General features: G+C 49.4%; 1 protein-coding gene across 1 annotated transcript; it reads right to left on the bottom strand.

Moving 5' to 3' along the window:
• Positions 1-19,817: 19,817 nt before the first annotated feature.
• Positions 19,818-22,684, bottom strand: LOC134433344 (olfactory receptor 14J1-like; the record flags this gene model as incomplete). Its single annotated transcript, XM_063182201.1, has 2 exons — positions 19,818-19,859; positions 22,133-22,684. Coding segments are annotated over 2 exons (594 nt in total), but the record flags the coding sequence as incomplete, so codon positions are not given.
• Positions 22,685-24,256: the final 1,572 nt, after the last annotated feature.

Genomic DNA, 24,256 nt, shown 5'->3' with positions numbered 1-24,256 from the left:
TTAATACTTCATGGTACTTCAGTTATTTTAAGGTACTTGGTGTTTCACTTTTGATATAGACTCTGTGAGAGTTTTGTGCAATCATGGCCTCAATTAACTGCTTTCACGAGTCCCTTGAGAGCTTTGTACTGACACTCAGTGGGGCTCATTAATGCCTAAAGATACTCAAGATTTTTTAAGGTACTTTATGTATTTAAGAATACTTTCAGGTATTTTAAGGTGTTTCCTTCCCAAACTGAGTGTCTGAGAGGTTTTTGTGCCATCCTGGCTTCCAATTCTCTTTTCCAAGGAGTCCATGAGGAGCCTGTGTTGGGTATCTTCCCCGTTTCTGTTTTACAATAAAGATGGAACTTAAAGAATTTTGTAAGACATTCTAAAAGCATCCAAACAAACATGGGACATTTAACAATAAAACAACAACCACTAAGAGAATGAATATTCCTGTTTTAGCTAGACAGCATCCAACCCTTTAGTCCCTTGGATTGGGAGAGTTTCTTGACCCAGACTTTGTTTTCCACTTGAAGCTTCTTGAAACCTTCCTTCAGTATCTGAATGCTCTTGTGGATTGACTAGCTGTGGCTGGAGATGTTAATGCAACACATGCCCTCAGAGTCTACACAGCTGTGCCCATGTGCCCAGAATAAAAACTTTATCTCTCTTTTGCAAGGTGGCATGTCTGATGGTCTCTGTCTCTGAGAGCAGGCCACTCAGTGTGAGGGAGGTAGCATTGGTTTGCTTACTTAACAGGCACCCAAGATGGTCTGATTGTCCTAAAGCTTTAGCTGCAGCCACCCAAGTAGTCCAAATTGGGAGTGCTACCATCTGATACCTGGATTAAAGCTTTCAAAGCCATCTCTTTGGTATCATTTAATACTTCTCTGGCGATACCTACTAGTTGATCGTCTGGTAGGCTGTGTTGTCCTTCTCCAGCTAGATGGTTGATTGTCAATTCTGCCCTTGCCTCATTATTAGCATAGTCTGCTATTAATTGATTCAGCAAACACTTCCATCCCCCTCCCCACAGGGTGTATTCTGTAGGTGAGAACAACATGGTCATAATATATTTTAAATCATAGGGGGTTAAGACATGTGCTGTAAACATGGCCCTCATTAGGCCATTAAAACAAGGTAAGTCCTTCCTATGGTCTTTACCTGCCCTACACAGCTCCTTTATTTCCCCATAAACCAATGGCTGATACCTGGGATTCTTCCCCCTTCTTTCATAACATACAGGGACCACAAGGAATTTTGAGACTATTTGCCAGTCTCCTTCCTTAACCAATTCTTTCCAGATCCTTTCGTAGTGATCCTCTGGGGTTGACGGGTGGGGTGGCTCTGGGGAATCGAAACTGTCTTCTCGGGAGGAAGAATAACTTGGAAGAGAATTATTTGGATTAGAAATAGTGTGACAGTTGGGCTTAGTACCTTGAGCATAGGGTTATATTGTTGCCAGAGGGTTATGTAAATGGCGCTGCCATTTTGTCAGGTGTTGGGGAGGAAGGGTCTTGATTTAGGATGGCAGACTTCAAGGCTGGACTTCTGGAGGCATGGCTCATGCTGAACGTGGAATGATTGAAAGTAGGGGCGTGACCTGCAGTCATGGGGGTGGAGTCTGGAGGTTCATTCAGGGCAGAATAGAAGGTTGTGGTAGCAGGAAGTGGAGGAGCCAAGATAGAGGGAGGATGGTCAGGCTCACGGACATCTGGAAAATTTTTAATGATCCACCTCAGAATTGATTTTAATTTGTTCTTTGAAGATACTTGGTCACGATCAGTGAGAATTAACTTAAAGCATCCATATACACAGCTTTCTACTTTGGACTTCCAGCTGCCCATTTTTCTCTTTCTCTGCCTTAGGTGGAAGAGCCACTGGAACACCCCAAATGAGTTATGGGATGTGGATGCATATTGTAAAAACACAGTGGAAAAATGGGCAATAATTGTTCTGCCTTTCCCCAAACCCACCTGCAATCCTACGTAGGTGCAACCATCATTGTCCCTGGAGATCCTGGCCAAGGTCCCACAAAGCAATGATGAATGTGCCAGCCCAGCACAATCCAAAATCCCGGGGAGCGCTGGCCTATCCATCAGCTAACCCCAGCTGATATGACTGAATGTCAGGGTCCCTTTTCGGGCGCCAAAGGTCGCAATGAGGGTGGGTATGACAAACCTTTCTGGTTCTCCAACTTCAGGGCAAGGGTGGTTAAAATGAAAAGAAGCAGATGCTGGGGAAGATGAAACAGGAAGGCCTTATAAATATGATTGCCTGGCAAAAGATTTTGAGAATATAGAAACTATAAGTGAGATTGAAAAAAAAGTAAGCCTTGAGATACAAAGCCTTAGTTACTGGACAACTGGAAAACAATGGTATGGCGGGCTAAAGGTAATCTTCTTTTGATGAAACCATATCCTCTGCTTGCAGAGAAGTCCAAGGGTCAGAGCAGACCCTACTAGCTTTTCAGAAGGAGTCCACAGAGTTGTTTTCAGGGTTTAAAATGTAACACAGTATGGTAATGTAATGATTCTTATAGGCTGTATGTAAATGCTATAAGATTTCTATCTTGTACTAGATTGGTTAGTGAAAATTAGAATATGCAGCACAGAAGAAGATTTATTGTATAGTAATGGGAACTCCCCTCCTCTTTTGGGCATCCATTTTGGGCGCCTCTTTCGAGCTCCTCTTTCGGGCCTGCTCTGAGCTGTGGCTGGCAGCTCCAAACAAGGCTGCTGCACCCACACCCTTTGCAATAAACCACAACTTCCAAGACCTGGCTTCAGACATCTCTTGTCTCTGTCTGTCCCAAACGTCCTACCCCATGTTGATCCTACAAGCAGGATCAATGGAGTTGCCCTAAAAGATCTTTAGTAACAGGGTGAAAAATAATTAACACGGAGAAGTCGAGCACAGTATGAGGGGTGGGATTCAAAGACCTGAGATAAACGCGAAGCAACAATATATACACTTAAGGGTAGAACACTCCAGAACAATAACCATATGGGAGAAACAAGTAACCAGTAGGGGAGGAGAACTTCGACAACTTAGCATAACAACACTAAAGGCTTATGGGGGAACTCTCAAGCTCAGCCTAAGTTAAACAAATGATTGTTAGGGCTTGAAACTCACTCCCAGTTCTTCCAGGGTAAAATCTGGTTGACTCTGAGTTACAGCTGGGCTAACTCCCACACCACTACTTTGCCTGGCTCCTTGGGACCATGCAGCCCAACAGAGCCACAATGATGTCCTTGGTTCCATGAGGCCCCACAGTGTCAAAATGGTCCTTTGGATCCATGGTGCTCTGCAGTGTCACAATGGCCTCTTCATTTCACAAGTCTCCCAAGTGTCACATTGGTCTCCTTAGGAAGGAAACCACGGAGCCCCAATGTTTCAAGAGCTGATGAACGGCAGCCATCAGCGGCCAAGGCAGGCCTGACCTGTCTGTCCGAGCAGGTTTGCTTGGAACAACCCTTGGATGGTTGAAATGATGAATGTGGAGTTCTAACTTAAAACATTTGTGCCTGGACAAAAGTGATGTGGTCTTTTTTTCATAAAAAGAAAAGCAGAAAGCCCTTTCTAGTGCTTGGAAAACAGGTTAGTGCTGCCCCTCAGGAGTCAAAGACTGTCAGTTTCTCGGCTGTTTAGGTGGCCTGGAAAGGCCCAGGGATGGCCTTGGACAGTCCGGCACTTCAAAGGACGAGAAGAGACTTCAGATCTTTTCTCGGTCTCGGTGTTTATTAATTGTTTATCTAAAATATTTTCTTTCGGCCCAACAGAGGTCTGCACAGCATGTCAGCCATGGGCACACTGAGAGCCCCCGGGGCGGTCACTTATCTTTATACTCGAAGTTACGTATACAATATTTATAATTTTTCCCCAATACCTTCTACCCTTATTAACCGGTGCACTTTTAGTAATAACCAATCCCAAAGTGCCAACATCACCACAGAAGATGGAGGCCAAGAAGAAGAAGAAGAAGAACAGGACACGCCCCAATTCCTCCATCTTACTTCTTTAGACCCCCCTGTACAGAAATCCTAAACCCTGTGTTTTACACTCTAATTAACTTATCCCTTCACCATTCACCCAGTGAAATCCTCCCATCCTGATACAGGTGTCGTCTCCTGTGTAGGATCAAAGTCCAGCCACCAGACACTTCTGGCAACGTTCCAGGACTGCCGAGCCCCCCAAGGGTGATCTCGGCCACTCTGCACCTCCGTCCTGAGGTGCTGAGATCCCACAAAAGACCAGCCAGACTTGTCTGTCCTGGCAACTTTTGTCTGGGAGCAATCCTTGGATACACAGATATTTGGAGGTGGAATCGGAATTTTGGCCATGGATGCCCGGAAAAAATGGACAGTTCTTTTCCATGAAAAGAAAAGCCCAGAGCCCCAATGTTTCAGGGGCAGATGGGAGTGGCCTTCTGCATTCCAAGGTCAGCCAGACCTGTAAGTGACCCCTGGGAGACCAAGGCAGCAACACCTATTTCATGTTCCCTTCCTTCCACAGGGCCCTGCAGTGTCACAATGGCTCCTTGCTTCCATGGTGCCCTCAGGTGTCATAACGGTCACTTGATTACACAAGTCCTTAAGGATCTTAATGGTCTCCATGGTTCCACAAGGCCCCACAGTGCCATAATGGTCTATTGGTTCCATGAAGTCCCGCTGTGTCCAATGGCCCCTTGGTTCCATTGGGGCCCAGTAGTGCAACAATGATTCCCTTGGTTCCACAACTTCCCATAGTGTCACAATGGCCCCTTCCTTCCATGAGCCCCTGCAGGGTCACAATTGTCTCCCTGATTCCATGGGGCCTTGCAATGCCACAATGTTCTCCATGGATCCACAGTGCCCTCCAGGATCACAATGGCCCTTTGGCTCCACTAGGCCATGAAATGCAGCAATAGCCTCTTGGTTCCACAAAGCCCTGCTGCTTCACACTGGCCCCTTGGGACTATGAGGCCCAACTGGGCCACATGTTCTTGGTTCGAAGAGAACAGAAAGATGTTCTTGGTTCCACGAGGCCCCAGAGTGTCACAGTTGCCACTGGGATCCATGGTACACTGCGGGGTCACAATGTTCCTCTTGGTTCCACAAGTCCCTAAGTGTCACCATGGCTCATTGGTTCCACAATGCTCTGCAGTGTCACAATGGTGTCTATAGGAAGGAAACAAGTGAGCCCCAGTGGTGCCAGGGGCAGTCACCAGAGAAGCAGTCAGCAGAGGTCAAGTTTAGCCCAACTTGTGTCATCCTGGTTTTTTAACATTTTTTAAGCCTTATGATGTTGACATTCTTGTAGTGAACTTTCTCACACAATTTCTGTAAATAATTCATTTTTTCGCATTCCTTTTATGGAGGAGGAGAGAGTTGAAGGGCTGTTGGTTTGACCAGTATCATTGGAGAGGTGGCGCTGTCACCCTCCAATCCGCTGTCACTTTTCGAAAACTATAAATGTTGGAGTCAGAATATAAACTTAACATTTTTTCCTCCACCTTGAGAACAGCGGTGTGTGCTTCTGTTCTTTTCTGTCCTGTAGTGAAATCTCGTGACTGCCAAAGTGTACTGCAGCCTAGGCTGAGACAGAGTCCGGATTGCTGGTGAGGTTTTATTGTCACCCCTCTTTGCTGCTTTGCCTGCTGTTCTTGGAGTAATGGCAACCGCTGTGGGTTTCAAGGAGGATTCTCTCATTTTAGATCTCTGGAGGAGGGGTCCTGGAGTGGAAACAGGTTTCTATTTCCTGGAATGATTTTGAGCGATTGTTTCTGTGGGCCCGAGACCGAGGGCTCTTTTTGGACTCTGCAAAGCCGTTCTCCAAGGAGGAGTGGTCTCTTGTGGGGGTACACCTCATGGAGGCCCTCTTTGATGATTGCACTGTAGACGTGGGATCGCTGCTGGTGCAGTGGAAAAAGTGTGAGGATCTTTGGCGGGGGTTTGGTTCTTGTGCCCCTCGGAGTTCCCAGTGGAGCCCTTCTGTCTCGGACATGGAGGAGGGGAAGTTTGAGTTTCTGTGCAATGTGGAGCTCTCTCCCCACCCTGGGATGGTGTGCTGAGGGACGGGTCCAACACGGGAGATGGCGATAGTTCCCCCGGGCTGGTTTTGGCTGTGCCAGGCTCCCTTGTGCCGCTCTGCAGTGATGTGGCTCCACGGGCTGCACCTCTCTCGGCGCCCCTCCCCTCCTCCATGTTGGGGACAGGGCCCCGGGCCGGTCTCGGTCTGTCGCAGGCATCTTTTCATTAAAATCCTTTCATTAGGATTTTTCCTCCTGAAGCTGAGACCTTTCAGTAACAAAGTGTAAACAATGGTTTTCTGCCACTGTGCAATGCAACAGGTGGATCCCTGATTGGTCTCCTGTGGATGTTTGGATTTACTGACCACTCACAGCAGAGCTGCTCTTGCTCTCTGACGAGACACAGATCTTTGTTATTCATTCTTTTCGATTCTATTTTTAGCTTAGTCTTCCCAGAAACCTTTTCCTTTCTATTACTTTTTAGTACAGTTATAATGTAGTATATATATAATAAAATAATAAATCAAACCTTCTGATCATGGAGTCAACATTCTTGTCTCTCTCTCTCATCTTGAAAACCCTTGTGACCACCATCACATCGTCCCAGGCCACACTGGGCTTGCAGGCTGTGCTGGCACCTGTGCCTGCTAAAGCGCGCCTGCCAGGGCTGTGGCACAACAGGTTGCTGAGGTATTTACCTTTAGTGTGAATACCAACACAGCTGGCAGGAGGCCGGTGGGTGCCCGGGGCCGTGGCACTTCCTTACCAAATTTGTGGACACTTTCCTCATGCAAGGTGACCGTGCGTCCGAGGAATCCTGAGCGTTTCTGGCAAGAAGCCAAAACCAAGTCAGATGAGATGTGTGAGCCTGCCTCCTCACAGCATCTGCATGGTCATGGAGGGGGCTCCTCTGGCTGCAAGGGGTGCAGGGGCGAGTGGTGTTGATCATCATCAGTCAATCATCTCCTCTTGTCCCTGTGGGGCCCATGTACCGGGACACAGCAGGTGCTGTGGCTTTGTCGAAAGGTCCCCAGGCTTTCCCTATGCTCAGGGGTGTTGCTCATAACACCCATGAACTGCTTTTGTATAAGCTGGAGAGGGAAGTCCATGATGCGGTTGCTCAGAATGGTTTGGAGTCTCCTGAGGTTATGCAGACTCTCGGGAGGGTTGTTATGGATGTGCTGACACCTCATGACCTCTGACGTGCAGCACATTCGCTTTTTGACTTTTTGCAGTTTGATGTTTTTGAGACCAAGTGGGCTCGTTTGGCGGCCCAAGTGGTGGTGCTGAATGCTGTGCTGGCACCACAGGACCCCAGGCGTGTGGATGTCACTGACATGCTGCTGGGCACAGGGCTTTATGAAAATGCTCAGGGGCATGTTGGCTTAGATCCCCTTGTGCTTGACCAGTGCCACACACTGGGCACGGCAGCGATTGTTCAGACCCTGGAAATGGCTGCTCCGAGGCAGCTGTTTGCAACCATTGTCCAGGGGGATGATGAGCCTTTCATGGCATTTGCAGCAAGGCTGACTGCGTCTGTGGAGAGGCAGGTGCCTGATCCTGTGGCACAGAGATTGTGTTTACAAACCATGTGAGGTGTAATTGGAATGATGCTTGTAGGAGGGTCATAGCGGCTGTGCCTGGTTTTCCTGCTGTCTCTCAGATGGTAGAGGCCTGTGCGGACATCATCCCCAAGGGTCAGAAGTTGGCTGCCGTGGCTGCCGCTGTGCAGCCAGTCTGGGCAGCACCGCAGGGCGGGCGGCCACAGCAGGGGACTGCGCAGGCTGGCAAGAAGCAGGGGAAGAAAGCACAGAGGTTCAAATTTCCCCTGTTCTTATGTGGTCAGTGTGTGAGTTCGAATCACATGTCCAACGTCTGCTAGGCGACTGTTCATGTTAATGGCCAGGCTTTACCAGGCTCGGGAAACGTGAAGCGGAGCACGCAGCAGGGACGTGCTCAGACACAAGCTTCTCTCCAGACCCCGAAGATGATGGAGGTCTCCTTTGCCAGCTTGCAGCCAGCACCCACGGATCAGCAGGGGTGGATGTCTGCACCACAGCAACAGTTGTCTTAGAATCTTGTAAAATACACAAGGTACCCCTGGATGACTTTGGTCACTTTGCCGGGGGCATGAGTGCTCTCCTGATGGGGAGGTCTAGTGCCACCCTTCAGGGCATGATTGTTCACCTGGGGCTCATTGATGCAGATTTCACAGGGCAGATTTGTGCCATGGTCTCCACACCCACCCCCTCCCGTCACGATCCCGAAAGGGATGCGACTTGCTCAACTTGTGCCTTTTAAGTTCTCTGTTCGCAGGACAGCTGACCAGTCGCGTCCAGCTGGTGGCTTTGGATCCACTGGGCTGCCTCAAGTTCGCTGGACTGCTGTCCTGACCAAGGACTGTCCCGAGATGCTGTGTACCCTGTCTGTTCCTGGTGCGATGCCGTTGGAGATCCATCTCTGTGGGCTTCTTGAAAGAGGTGCTGACATCACGCTTCTCTCCCTTGCCGCCTGGCCCCCAGAGTGGTCCCTGGATCCAGTGGGGATATCTCTTGCATGCCTGGGAGGGACGGCGGAATGCTACATGAGCAAACGGCCTGTGCTGGTCATGAATCTGGAGAGACAGACAGCCTGGGTTAGGCCTCATGTTACTTCAACTCCTCCCAACCTCTGGGGGAGGGATGTTCAGTCTGTCTGAGGGTTGTGCATCGGGACGGGTTTTTGATGGGGGCCACTGTGATGAAGGGCGCAGAGTGTCCTATGCCTCCTATACGGTGGCTGGTGGACAAACCTGTCTGGGAGAAGCAGTGGCCGTTCCCTCAAGATAAATTGGTCGCCCTTCAGAATCTGGTGCAGGAGCAGTTGGACCAGGGTCATGTGGAGCCTTCTACGGTTCCCTGGAACACTCCTGTCCTGTGCATCAAAAAGAAATCTAGGAAATGGAGGTTTTGCAAGACCTCTAAAAGGTTAATTCCATGATGGTAAGCATGGGGACATTGCAGGTAGGCATGCCATCTCCTACCATACTTCCTTCAAACTGGCCGGTCCTCATTGTGGATCTGAAGGATTGTTTCTTTACGATTCCTTTGCATCCTGATGACTGACCAAAGTTTGCCTTCTCAGTGCCAGCGATTAACAAGGCTGAGCCCGCACAGTGGTTTTAATGGAAAACATTGCCCCAGAGCATGTGCAATTCTCCTGCCATATGCCAGTGGCATGTGGCCAGTGCCTCGTCTGGAGTTCGCAAGCAGTTTCCTAATGCACATCTATATAATTATATGGACGACATTTTGGTGGCCGCATCCACCCAGGATGAGCTGCTGAGGATTCAGCCTCAGTTGCTCTATACTTTGCATGCTCATGGACTCTAGGTGGCTCCAGAAAAGGTTCAACAACAACCACCTTGGAAATACTTGTGGGTCAAAATTCTGGAACGGACAATCCGTCACCAGGAGGTGTGATTTGTGCATTCTGTGAAGACACTGAATGATGCTCAGAAATTGGTAGGTGTCATCACTTGGTAATATCCGTACTTGGGGCTAACCGACCCACAGCTGTCTCCTCTGTATGATTTGTTGAAAGGAGATTCTGATCTAAAGTCACCTCGCACACTGACCCCTGAGGCGTATAAGGTGTTGGAGGTGGTTCAGCAAGCTGTTTTGGCCTGCCAAGTTCATCGCATTGAATTCTCTGTTGATGTCACTGTGTTCATCACCACTCCAGATTTGTATCCCACGGGCATCATTGGCCAATTGAGTGACAAATGGTCTGATTCCTTGCATGTGTTGGAATGGGTTTTTCTGCCCCATAATCTGCAGAAGACGGCAGTTGCATTGTTTGAGCTGATTGCTCGCATGATAATCAAATGCCGGCAATAGTGTTTGCAATTGGTGAGCGCAGATCCTGCAAAGATCATACTCCCGGTGCAATGGCAGGATTTAACTGGAGCTTTGCAAACAGTGTGTCCCTGCAGAGTGCTCTGGAAAATTTTTCAGGGCCGATCATTTATCATCTGCCCTGCCGTAGGCCACTGCATATGGCAAAATTCACACAAATCCCTTTGCAGCCCAAGAATAGTCAGGAACCCGTGCAAGGACCCATCGTCTTCACTGACAGTTCAGGGAGAATAGGAAAGGCTATTGTTACCTGGAGGGATGGATCTGAGCGGCAGGTTCTGGAAGGCCATGAGGATGGGTCACCCCAGTTGTTGATCTGAAGGCTGCTGTCATGGCATTTGGGAAATTTTCCCAGGAACCTTTCAACTTGGTCATAGATTCCGCCTATGTGGCTGATACTGCACAGAGTTTGGGTCATTCGGTTTTGAAGGAGCTCAGTAAACCTGCCTTGTTTCATTTGCTGAAGACCTTGTGGTGTGCCATTCAGGCCCGGGTTCATCCATTCTATGTTCTGCATGTGAGGAGTCACACCAATTTGCCGGGCTTTATAGTGGAAGGTAATGCGAGCGCTGACAAGTTGACTAACCCAGCATGGGTAGCGCCTCAGCCAAGGCATCGCATGGGTTTTTCCACCAAAACGCACATACCTTGCAGAAGCAGTTTCAGCTGATGCCAGCTAAGGCTCATGACATTGTTGAGTCATGTGATGACTGCCACGCAGTTGCTCCGCCTTTGCCGGCTGGGGTAAATCCCAGAGGCCTTAGGGCCTTGGAGCTTTGGCAGACCGATGTCACCCAGGTTGCCGAGTTTGGCTGGCTCAAGTATGTTCATGTCACGGTGGACATGTTCTCCTCTGCGATTTGGGCTTCAGCTCACACTGGGGAGAAGGCCTGTGACGTCCTTGCCCAATGGAGGCAGGCCTTTGCCGTTCTGGGCATACCTTCTGCTGTGAAAACCGACCATGCTCCTGCTTACGCATCACAAAAAGTGCGGCAGTTCCTGCAGTTGTGGGGTGTCTCATAAAAGTTTGGTATCCCTCATTCTCTGACTGGTCAAGCTATTGTAGAATGCGCTCATGGTACTCTGGAGCAGGTTCTTCAAAAACAAAAACGGGGAATGCAGAGTGAAACCATGCACAGTTGGTTGGCAAAAGCCTTGTGCACAATCAATCATCTCACTGTGCCGCAGAACTCAAATAACCCTGTCATTTTGAATCACCATCTCTCGTTGCAGGCTGTGTACGAGGCACATCAGCCTTGAGTGAAGGTTCAGGTGCAGAATTTAGTCACCAAACAGGGGGAAGGTCCCTATGACCTTATCGCTTCGGGGCACGGGTATGCTTGTGTATCCACACACACGGGGTACACTGGGTACCTTCGAAGTGTGTTCACCCTGACCTGCGACTGCAGAGACAGAATCCAGCTGATGAGCAAGATGGAAACCGTGACCAACCTGAAAGGCATCAAGCGGGGGAATCATTGAGTGATGATTTGGATGCAGATGATGAGAGTGATCACTCTGATGATTCCTCTGCAAGTGGACACTGAACAGTGTTCATGTTTTCCTTATCATACTGTTCATTTTCTTTTTTTTTCTTTTTTAAAGGAAAACTGTGAGATGTTGCCCTGGTTTTTTAAGATTTTCTAAGCCTTCTGATGTTGACATTCTTGTAGTGAACTTTCTCACACACTTTCTATAAATAACTCATTGTTTTGAATTCCTTTATGGAGGAGGAGACAGTTGATGGACTGTTGGTTTGTCCAGTGTCATTGGAGAGGTGTCACTGTCACCCTCCAATCCACTGTCACTTTTGGAAAACTGTAAATGTTGGAGCCAGAAAATAAACTTGCCCTTTTTTCTTCACCATGAGAACAACGATGTGAGCTTGTGTTCTTTTGTGTCCGAGAGTGACACTCCTGGGCCAGCAACTCCCTCTGAGTGGGGCCTCTCCCAGCCGGGAACTCTCCCGTTTGCTGCACTCGGGGATCCTGAAAAACGACAGAGCCTGGGCTGATTCCCCCACTCCTCCAGGCTCTGCCCTTCACCCCCTGGGGAGATGCCAAAGGATCCACAGGGAGCATTCCCTTCCCTCAGGGGAATTTCTCACAGGTGCCTTGCACTGACTCTTTGTGTCTGTGTGCACACAGGAGTGCCTGTGCTGGGGAAATGTGGCAGAAATGCTGCTCTCTGAGGGGTTGGAGTGCCTTGGATAGCTGAGTCAGTCAGGCATGTAGGTAAGGTTAAGTCACAAGGTCTAAGTGAATTTAAATGCTGCTAAACAGTATTTAACTTCAATTATAACCTATGACTTAGCAATTTAAAAGAGGACTAACACTTAACAATATTTAACTTAGCCTATAACTTATATAAAACTTAAAACTTAGCAAAAAACCAACTCTTAGCTGCATTTAACTTCACTTAGACACTTGACAGCCTCATGGAACCAAGGGGCCATTGTGACACTGAGGGGACTCATGAAATCATGGAGATCATTGTGACACTATGAGGCCCCATGGAATAAGCAAAGCATTGTGACACTGCAGGGCTTCATAGAACCTCGAGGCCATGGTGACATTGTGGAACTCCATTGAACCAAGGGTTCATTGTGACACTGCAGGCCTGCATGGAACCAAAGCTCCAGGGTGACACAGAGTGGCCTCCTGTCATCAATGCTCCATTGTGACACAGTGGAACCAAAGAGACCATTGTGATACTGCAAACCCCCAGGGTCCAAAGGTCCATTGTGACATTGCAAGGCTCATGGAAAGGAAGAGTCACATGACATTGTGGGACCTGGGGAACCATGGAGACCATTGTGACACTGCAAGGCCTGATGGAATCAGTGGGACCATTGTGACACTCTGGGGCCTTCTGGAACCTAGGGGCCATTGTGACACTGTGGACTCCATTGAACCAAGGGTCTATTGTGGCACTGCAGGTCTTCTTGTAATCAAGGGACCATTGTGACACTGCTGGACCCCATAGAAACAGGTCACCATTATGGCACTGTGGGGCCTCATAGATCCAAGGCACCATTGTGACAGTGTGGGGCCCCATAAAACCAAAGGACCAAAGAACAGGTCTAGTTGGTTTGGCCTCCCAGGGGCCACCTGACAGGTGCAGCTGACCCTGGCATGTTGAGGATCTCTTCTCATCTGCTGCTGAAGCACGGGGACTCCATGCTTTCCTTCCTATGGAAAAGAACTCTCCTTCTCCTCCAGGAACCCATGGTCAGATTTGGGATTTCACCTCCAAATTTCCTTATATGCAGGGATTGTTCCCATAGGAATATTGCCAGTACAAATCTGGCTGCAGTGGTTTCACAAGGGTCACTTCCCATCTGTCCCCAAAACATTGGGGAAATCTCTGCGCTTTCCTTCCTATGGGAAAGGACTGTCCTGCTTCTCCAGGTGTCCATGGCCGAGATTGTGTTGTCACCTCCAAAATTCCCTAAATCCAAAGACTGCTCCCAGACAAAATCTACCATTCCTGACAAGTCTGCCTGGCCTTGGCCTTGTGAGGCTCTCACCAACCTTCCAAACACTGGGGCTCTGTGCTTTCCTTCCTATGGAAAAGAACTGCTGTTCTCTTTCAGGCGCCCATGGCCAGAACTGGGGTTCCACCTCCAACATTGCCTGTTGTGTCAGACTGGAGGAGATTTTTGGCCTAAAACATTTCATGTGTGAGGGAGGAAGGGGCAGGTCCAGCCTTGACCTGCCCTGGAACCCCAATCCCCCTGGAGCCTCTATCCCAGCCCAGCAGTGGCTGCCAGTCCCTGGCACAGCACAGGCAATGCTCCACAGCCACCTCTGCAGCCCCAGCCCAGCTCCTGAGGGACCAAGTGAGCCCAGGGCCCACCTGGGGGAAGGGCCCAGGAAGACCAAGGGGTATTGAAGGCTGACCACAAGGCAAGCACACATCTTGACCCTACCTCTTCTTGGAATTTCCACCTGAACAGTGCTTGAATCCAGGAGTTGGTAACTGTGTGTGTGCTTCTCTGCATCTTTTTGCCTTGCTCTCTTTCTGTGTCTTCTGTTTCTGTGCTACTGCAAATTTTGATTAATATTAAATGGAACAGGCTTAGAATTTGTGAAGTTGAATGGCTCAAGTCAATGCTTTGAGAAGTGTTTTATGTTGACTTAATGTCTGTTGTGATTTGAGATGAGAAGAATTTTAAAAAGTAAAACTTTTTAGTGTAAGTGACAATCTGTTAAACCACTGAGATACTGAACACGTCTGTGTGAAACACAAATGTTAAAGATGAAAAAGTCCAGGAACCTCCTCTTTCTTTTCCAGTCAACAAAGAAGCAGTGGGCCCTGGCCCTGGCCCCCATCTCAACCAAACCAAACCAAACCAAACCAAACTAAACCCAACCCAACCCAACCAAACCAAGCAGCCCTGCCGTGGGCTGAGCTCCTGCTCCCCTCCCCAGGCTGCCCCTCTCCACATTGTCCCCATTCTAACCAAACCAAATCCCAACAACTACCAAACAGGAAAACAAGAGGCTACAAAACCCCAACCAGAACAAAGCAAGACACAGCTATTGAAATCTTACCAAGTCCCCTCCCCCCAACACAACTAAAACAAAAAACCCCTAGAACCTACAACCCATACAAAATAACCTTACAACTAAAAACTTAAACATAAAAAAAGCCAAAACCCAACCATAAAACCAATCCTAACACAACCCAACCAGAACTTCCACCACAAGTTACCGGCAGGTCAGGTGTTAGTCCTTTCAATGCTTCAATCCTCTTTCAAGTAAAAGGAAAAAAACACCAACAAAATACATGCATATTAAAAAAACAATAAAAAACCATCCAAGTCAGTAATGAAGAAATTAAATCCCAAATAAAAAAGAAGGAAAAATACCTTAATCATAAAACTAAAATCCTTTTATAAATATAAAGAAAAACAACTTTTTTTTATAGTACAAAAAACCATTAAAAATGAATATCAAACAGAAACCTGCATGCTAAAATTAAACAAATGTTAAAATATCAGTATTTCCATGGTACATTTAAACAGGGGGGAAAAAAAAAAAAAGTAGTCCAGTATCCCCAAGAGAAGATCTCTATTTGCAGAGATAAAAATAATTTAAAAAGTAAAAAATAAAAACTTTTACACTTAAAGAACTCATCTTTAAAAAAATACCCCATAAGTCAACATGGCCCATCTATAAGCTCTAAAAAGGCTTGTAGCAACAAAAACTTCACAATAAAAGAGTTCCTCAGACAAATGTTATCCATGTCAGAATTAAGAATCAAAAAAAAAAAAAATTTTTTTCTTCTTGTAAAAAAATCTCCATAACATTTACAAGAAAAACTTCTCTCCCAAAGTAAATTTAAAGAAGACTATTCTAGAAATAGTAAATACCTAGAAATTTTAAGTTTACTTTACATTGGCAGTAAAAAGAAAACTTTAAAAAGAAAAAACAGTGTTCTAAAGAATTTATTTTCATTTTTACTACTTTTTTCTTTTTGAATTTACTTTTAATAAAAATTTCTTGATAGCCTTTTAAAATGTTAGGCCTACTTTACCTTTCTCCTAATCCTATCTCACAACAAAATAAATACATAAATAACAAACTGACACTAAAACCCACCACACTCATCAATACATTAATTAAGAAATCTCAAGATTAGAAAAATGTTAAATTAACCAAACCAAAACCACTACAATGTCATAATAAACCATTTGCCAAATTTTCTCTCATTGTCTAAAATTCTCAGAAAAGGCTGTTTTTTGTTTTGAGCCCCTGAGAATCTCTTGCTGGTATTTCTCCAGTGAGTTTAACTCAGAGGAGACAAGCAATTGTAATTCCTCTAAAATGTCTCTTTGAGTGAGCTTTTGGGGGGAGTCAGGGCTTGTGTGTCCTGCTTGGCCCAGCCCAGGCAGGGCTTTCCCAGCCACATTCCACACTCCATTTCCCAGCTGGAGCCGCTGCTGCCTCTTAGTTGTGCTGCCCCAGCCCCAGGGACGCTCTCCTTGTCTGCCCATTCCCCCACGGTCTCTGGGCAGGGATGGCCTCAGTGGGGGCTGCTGACATCCTCAGCACCTTGGAGGCTGCTGCTGAATTTTCCTGCTCCAGAGGCTTGTTCAGCCTTCAGCTCTTTAGTGCAGGAATTCAGTGTCCCAGGGCTCATTAACATTGAGAACACCTTAACAAGCCAAGCTTCTGGGGGTAATTTGATTTAATTTTCAAATCTTTTGTGGTTAATTAGACGAATTCCAGTAGTGTATTCAAGTTGAATAGATTCTATTTAAAGAGACAGTGAGAAAAGATTTCCTAGGTCCAATTTAGGTTTCTTCTCCCTGTTAATTTATTGATACGTGCAATCTCCAGCTGACACTGAATCCAAGTACCTCCTCTTGTAGTTTGAATAGACATGAAAGTCAAGACCCTTCACGGCTGACAATCAATGTGACTCTGTCCCTACCCCCACCCCACCATTTCCCCCATCCAAGCCCTGGCTCTCAGAGCAGCCTTGTGCAAATCTGAGCTCCCTCCAGCCCAGGCTGCACCTGCAGCTTTCAGCTCCTTGGCTCCAACTCCCACCTGCTTTCCTTGGAGAAGGAGCTGCCTGAGACACAGAGGGATGTTCATTTATTGACAGCCAACAAAGTCAGGGGAAGGCACAGCTCCACCAAATGCAAAAGTCAGTCTTGTCCCTGGATCTACCCCACACCTGATCCCCACAGCCTGTCCTGTTTCCTTCATCCCTCCTTTGCCAGGGACTTTCCGGTACAAGTGAGCTCTGCTCTGGCTATGGAGGAAGGTGGAAGTGCCACCACTGGAGTGGGAAGCACAGCTCATCAGGGTTTCTGTCCTTTGGGGGTCAGGAACTGATGAGACTCAGAGGCACGGAAAGATTCTCTTCATGGCCAACGGACCACAGTGGAACAGGACACAATTTAATAACAATCACGCTCTTCCCTGAGCTATGTGCAATATCCCAGCAGCGTCTGATGAGTCCACCATCCACAAGTGATTTCCATACTAAAAGTAATTTCAGACAAATGTGGTTCTGTGATAGATATAAGCACAATTAAGTTCTTGTATCAGGATGCTCGTTCTGTAGTGGGGACAAAACAGCTCAAACAATTCCTGATTTGGAAAGCTTTCAGTGGTGAATGGAGAAGGGAAGTCAGGCTGCTTTTGGTGGTGAGGAAGTGCTGAAACCAGCCTGACTCATTTCACCTCCTCATGTCCTGGCTGATCTCCCCTCTTTCCCCTTCCACCCATTGGCTTTTGTCTCCCACCAGGCTCCCCGGTCAAGAGCCTGGCTCTGTGTTCTCCATCCCTTCCTCACTGGCACTGCCAGGCTGGGATGAGGAGCCCCTCAGCCTTCCCTGCTCCGGGCTGGACAAGCCCAGCTCCCTCAGCCTCTGCTCACAGCCCAAGGGCTCCAGCCCCACCTTGGAGGCCCTTCCCAGACCCTGCTCCAGCTGCCAGACATCTTTCCTAGCCTGGGGAACCCCACCCAGGCCACAGTGACCTGGATAATCCCCGTCCTTGATGTCCTGGTCACACAGCCCTGGCCCCTTGTTCCCATGTCAGGCTCTGGGGTGGATCCTGTGGAACATCCTTTGGTGGAGGCTGTGGCTCCAGGTGGGCCGGGGGGATCCCGTGGGACAGGGACCCTGCTGGGCACGAACAGCATTGGAGTTGTTGGGAGAATCTGTGAGGGGGGAGCTGGGGCAGAGTGACCAACCCAGTGACCTGACACAGCCCTGCTGGGATGTCACACAGCCCCTCTGGGATGTCACAGCCTGCTCTGTGATTTCACAGCCCATTCTCCAATGCCGCACAGCTGATCTCTGATGGTTGGTCACAGCTGGTCACAGCCAACTCTGTGATATCACAGTCTGCTCTGTGATGTCAGACATCTGCCCTCTGATGTCACAGCCGGCTCTGTGATGTCACAGAGGTAGCATATGATGTCATATTGCCCAAACACCTCACATAACCCACTCTGTGATGTCAAAGCCCACTCTGTCGCCTCATGTTACCAGATGATAAATTGTCTACACCAGGTGAGCTGACACCTGGAGCTTGTTCTCCAAAACCCCAGGCCTATGGAAACCACACAATCCCATTGTGTGAGAAGGGGAACTGGAAGTTCAGCAGCCTCAGTGTCCTGCCAGCTCAGCCAGGTGTCACAGACATCTTTTCATTAAAATCCTTTCATTAAGATTTTTCCTGCTGAAGCTGAGAAGTTTCAGCAACAAATGTAAAAAATGGTTATGTGCTGCTGTGCAGTGCAACGGGTGGATCCCTGATTGGTCTCCTGTGGATATTTGGATTTACTGACCAGTCACGGCAGAGCTAGCTCCCGCTCACTCTCTGAGACACAGATCTTTGTTATTCATTCTTTTTTTTCTGTTCTTAGCTTAGCTAGCCTTCTGAGAACCTTTCTCTTCTATTTCTTTTAGTATAGTTATAATGTAGTATATATATCATAAAATAATAAATCAAGCCTTCTGATCATGGATCAACGTTCTCGCCTCTCTCTTCGCCTGCAACCCTTGTGACCAATGTCACAGCCAGTGCCACTGGAACATTGGGGTCCACGACCACCAGGGACCACCAGAGAGATCCCCAGGACAGAAGAATGCATGGGTTAAGGGGAGGGGAAATATGTGAATGATTTTGGGGAAATGATTATCATATTTATGTTTAATCTGGGAAAATCAATGAATATGTGTGCAATGTACAGAATATAAACAGAAACTTTCCTGTTCTCAGCATGCACGGCTTTGGGAGAAGCTCTCCCCCGTGCATCCAGCTGAATAAAGAATACTACTTCTTAATGCTACATTGGTGTTAAGGAGTTTTCTGTTTTATCAAATTTTTGGCAACACTCCCACTGCCAAGGAAAGCTCTGTCTGCTGCTGTTCACAAACAGAGAAGGGCTGGTGGCAGATGTGGGGGTCAGAGGCTGCCTGGGGCACAGTGACCATGAAATAATCAAGTGTTCAATGTTCTGAGAAAGAAGGAGGGGCAGCAAGAAAACTTCTACACTGGAATTAGGAAGGGCAGACTTTGGCCTGTTAGGATGCAATTTGGGGAGTACTGAATCAGGTAATGATTTTTTTTTAAAGAGAAACAGCCCTTAAAAACAAAGGGGCCTAGGAAGGATGGACACATTTCAAGAAAGTAATCTTAAGGGGGAAGGAGCAGCCTGTCCCAGTGTGGCAAAAGATGAGCTAATGAGGAAAATTACTGGCCTGGCTGCCAATGGATCTTTTGTGGGAACTCAGGGGAAAAAAAGGACTGGCATTGCAGGAAGTGTTTAAGGATGTCATTAGGTTAAGCAGAAAGAAAAGCTGAGACATGAAAGCTCAATGAGAACTTAACCTGGCAACTTCTGTAAATAAATACAAAATATTTTTATAGAAAAAGTTAAACGAAATGGAGGGATAAGGAGAACCTCTACTCTTTCTTGGATGCAGTGGAGAATATAGCAACTAAAGTTAAGGAAAAGGCAGAGCTACTTAACATCTTGTTTCTCTCAATTTGCAATATATGGACAGGTTTACCTAAGGACAAGTGCTCTCCGGAGCTAGTAGATAGGCACAGGGAGCAGAACAGCCCCCTGTAATCCAGGAGGAAGAAGCTGCTGACCTGCTGAGCCCCTCAGATGCTCACAGGTGTGTGGGATCAGATGGGATCCATCCTAGTGGGATGAGGGAGCTGTGGATGATCTCCCCAAGCTGCTCTCCATCATTTACCATCAGTGCTGGCTCAGCAAGGAGGTCCCAGAGCACTGGAGGTGATAATGTGAGCCCATTGCCAAGAAGGGCTGGAAGGAGGATCTGGGGAACTCCAGGCCTGTCAGCCTGTCCTGGGTGCCCAGCAAGGTTATGGAACAGATCACCCTGAGTGCCGTCACAGGGCACCCACAGGATGGCCGAGGGGTCAGAGACAGCCAGTGTGGGTTTCAATATCTGCATTGATGATCTGCATGAGGGGATTGAGTCCAGCATCAGCACATTCGCAGATGACACAGAGCTGGGTGTGAGTGTGAATCTGCTGGAGGGCAGGAGGGCTCTGCAGAGGGCCCTGGACAGGCTGGATCCAGGGCCCAAATCCAACAAGGCCACGTTTAACAAGTCCAAGTGCCGGATCTTGAACTTTGGCCTGCAACAACCCCTGCAGCGCTACAGGCTGGGGACAGAGTGGCTGGAGAGCAGCCAGGCAGAAAGGGACCTGCAGGGACTGATGTACAGCAGGCTGGGCATGAGCCAGCAGTGTGCCCAGGTGGGCAAGAAGGCCAATGGCTCCTGGCTGGATCAGGAATGGTGTGGCCACCAGGAACAGGGCAGGGATTCCTCCCCTGTGCTCGGCACTGGCTGGGCAGCACCTTGACCACAGTGTCCAGTTGTGGCCTCCCAGTTTAGGAAGGACATGGAGAGGCTGGAGCGTGTCCAGAGAAGGACAACAAGGCTGGGGAGGGGCCTGCAGCAGAAGTGCTGTGGGGAGTGGCTGAGGGAGCTGGGGTTGTTTATTCCTGAGCAGAGGAGGCCCAGGGGCGACAAGGCGGTGTCAGGTGTCAGGTGGGACTTGATGATCTCCAAGGTCTTTTCCCACATCGCTGAATCTGGGATTCTCTGAAACCACCCTAAGAGCAGTTGCAGGAGGAGCCCTGGGCCTCCTCTTCAGAAGCTCCAGCATCCCAGGTCCTTCAGCTTCTCCTGCCAGCCCCAAAGCCCATCCTGTCAGTCCTGCAGAGCCTCTGCAGCTCCTCCTCACTGCCCAGAACAGGGAGCCCCAGAGCCAGACACAGCAGCCCAGATGTGCCCCCCTGGCCTGGGGTGCCTCTGGCAAGGCAGCAGCACCAGGCACTGTAGGAGCCTGCAGACAATTCCTGCACCACTTGCAGGATGATCCTGCTGCCCAAGGGACGTTCCCCTGGGGCCAAGTCAGGAACTGCAATGGGGAGTGGGGCCAGAGAGGAAAGGGCAAACAGGGATGGGCTGTTTGCAGGGGAGGGAACAGGGGTTGGCAAGAGGAAGAAATTTGTACAAGAAAAGAGTAAAGAAAGCAAAGGTGAAGCCAGGGAAATGGTCAGGGCAGTTTAGGGGTAGCTGCCAGGCAGCCCTGGCTCTGAGCAACAGCAGCTGCAGTGGGACAGGAAACTCCCAGCTCATGGGAACAAACTTTCTGGCTGACTGCAGAGGCCAGGACAAAGCTGAGTGGTTTCCCTGGTGTGCCCCAGCCCTTGCTGGCCCCAGGGGCTGATGGCATTTGTGCTCCCTCAGGTTCATGTCCCCACACCAACAGCATGGGGGTGATTCCCCTGCTGTGTGCAATGCAAACGGGAGCTGCTGAGCCAGTGCTGCCGTGTCTGTGCCTGCAAGGATGGGGCACCTGTGTGAGCTGGGGGAGAGGCCAGGGCTGCAGAGGGGGGATGTTGTTGGCAGCTCCATGAGGACGCTCTGGGAAGCTGCCCTGGGCTGTGCAGCGCACTGGGGATGGATCAGCCCCTGCTCTACTGCTCCTTCCCGTCTCCCCCAGGGCCCTTGCAGAGCCCCAGCCATGCTGTTTGCCCCCAGCCTGCCCACGGCCAGCCTGGAGCTACTCACGGTGGTTTTTCTGTGCTGAGCATTGGCCTGGGTGTGTTCTTGAGAGAGCCTGGGCAAGGAGCCTGGAGCCCCCAGGCCCTGGGCTGAGGCGTCAGCGCTGCCCCAGCAGTGCCCATGGCCTGTCCCTGCTGCAGCCCCGGCACTGCCACCCCCAGGGCTGCGCCCGGCCCTGAGAGCACTCAGGCCCTGCAGCAACACCAGGGCCACCAGGGCAGTGGGGCAGGGCCACGGCAGCAGCACTGGCAACACCAAGTGCTGCTGCTGCTGCTGGGCACAGCTGCTGGGCCAGCACTGATCTGCCTCCAGCTCTGCACACAGACATTGCTGCTGCAGCTCCAGAGAAGGCAACAATAGGGGGATCTCCTGTGAAAACTCTGCTGTGAGATCGTTTAGCTCCTTTAAAGCCACCAAGAGACCAGCTCCCTATTGACACAGTAACGAGGCCATAGGGAAGACTATAGAAACAAAATAAGAAATTGCAGAAAAATGGCCTTGGTTTAGGGAGAATATTAAAAAAATGAAAACAGAATAAAAAACATAACCAATCAAACAAGTAGTACCAAAGATAACTTTTATTTCTAGAGATATGCAGAAATTGGCATATGTTTAATGTTTCCTAAATGGTCCACTCATCAGTGTCCACACTGCAGCCTTGAGCTCCTGGTTCCTCAGGCTGTAGATGATGGGGTTAAGTACTGGAGGCACCACCGAGTACAGAACTGACAGGGCCAGATCCAGGGATGGGGAGGACATGGAGGGGGGCTTCAGGTAGGCAAAAAAGCCACTGCTGATGAACAGGGAGAACACGACCAGGTGAGGGAGGCAGGTGGAAAAGGCTTTGTGCCTTCCCTGCTCAGAGGGGATCCTCAGCACAGCCCTGAAGATCTGCACATAGGAGAAAACAATGAACACAAAACAACCAAAACTTAAACAGACACCAAGCAATGAAATCCGAATATTTTGGAAGGTGGAGTGTGAGCAGGAGAGCTTGAGGATCTGGGGGATATCACAGAAGAACTGGCCCAGGGCATTGCCATGGCACAGGGGCAGGGAAAATGTATTGGCTGTATACAGCAGAGCATTGAGAAAGGCACTGGCCCAGGCAGCTGCTGCCATGTGGGCACAAGCTCTGCTGCCCAGGAGGGTCCCGTAGTGCAGGGGTTTGCAGATGGACACGTAGCGGTCGTAGCACATGACGGTCAGAAGTGAAAACTCTGCTGAAATGAAGAACATAAAGAAAAAGAGCTGCGCAGCACATCCTGAGTAGGAGATGTCCCTGGTGTCCCAGAGGGAATTGTGCATGGCTTTGGGGACAGTGGTGCAGATGGAGCCCAGGTCACTGAGGGCCAGGTTGAGCAGGAAGAAGAACATGGGCGTGTGCAGGTGGTGGCTGCAGGCTACGGTGCTGATGATGAGGCTGTTGCCCAGGAGGGCAGCCAGGGAGATGCCCAGCAAGAGGCAGAAGTGCAGGAGCTGCAGCTGCCGCGTGTCTGCCAATGCCAGCAGGAGGAAGTGGCCGATGGAGCTGCTGTTCGACATTCCTAACTCTGGGCATTGTGGACTGTAGAAACAAGACATTGAAAAGCTGAGACCAAGCTGTTGGAATCAACCCTATAGGGTTATTTTAGGAATTCTCTCAAAGCTACTTCTTTACCTGTGGGGAAACTTCACTCAATATTTTTATTCTTGAGCTTGGGTTTATGCTCCTGATTTACTGATTCATCTTAAGCACTGCTCTCAGCCTGAACCCTGGGAAAGCCCACAGGGAAAAAAGGGCTCCCTCTGCTCCATTGCAGTCAGACCTGCTGGTCCCCACACAGGTGCACTTTTCCCATTCCACCTCCCTCTAGTTCAGGGTGATCCAACATAAACTGAGCTTGAAAAATAAGTCGAGTTTTTAAAGACTCCAGTTTAAAAGTCAATTTCTCTAAGCCCTTCTGTCTTTCCTTACACAGCTGGACAGGGAGGGATGCCAAGGGTTGGTCTGGCTCTCTGCTGCCTCGAGTTGTGCCTACTGGGAGCTGTTTCTCTCTATCCAAGCCTTGTCCCTGTCAGTGCTGCCAGAGCCCAGCGCAGCCCTGGGGGCTCAGCTCTGCCCTGCAGACCCCTCCCAGCACAGGGCACTGCCCAGGGGCATCTCCCTGGCAGCAGGGCCTTAAGGGCAGGCCGGACAAACAGAGATGCTGCAAGCCAAAGAGCTGCTGCTGCTGTCTGTAGGGAGAGGAGGCTGAGGAGGCACTTTCTGAGGGAGATGTGAGGCCCATCTGCTGATACCCAGGGTGACAGTGCAGGAGTATGTGACACAGCCAAAGATGACAGCCCCTTTCCCTTCCCTTTAGGAGAATGCTGAGAGCAACCCTGGCCACGCAGCACCATCTCCAGAGCAGGAGGAATCTGCCCTGATGGGGGTGGCTCCTTCCACTTCTAACTTCTCCCCTGCAGCATCCATGGGGAGCTGCCAGGCAAGCTGAGAGCTGCCCTTGGCAGGTGGCACATGCCCTGGGCTGGCCAAGAGCCCCGAGGGCTGCAGGGGCTGCTCTGCAGGACAGCCCTGGGAAGCCCTGGCTGCAGCCCCAGCTTAACCCCCTGCAGCCGTCCCTGGCAGCAGGAGCCGTCCTGGCCTGTCCCTCTGACGGTGCCCAGGGCAGCCCCGCCCTGCAGCACATCCTCCTCCTGTTCCTCCTGTGCCACAGAGAAACTGGGAGAATCCTCCTGACACATCCCCCAGGCTGTGGGGTGTGCTGGCTTCAGGACATCCCTCCAGGAGCACAG

Source organism: Melospiza melodia, unplaced genomic scaffold (assembly GCF_035770615.1).
Source record: "Melospiza melodia melodia isolate bMelMel2 unplaced genomic scaffold, bMelMel2.pri scaffold_18, whole genome shotgun sequence".
In the NCBI taxonomy this organism is placed as follows: Eukaryota; Metazoa; Chordata; class Aves; order Passeriformes; family Passerellidae; genus Melospiza; species Melospiza melodia.
Note: the sequence above shows the minus strand (reverse complement) of the source record. Positions and strands in the feature narration are given on the sequence as shown.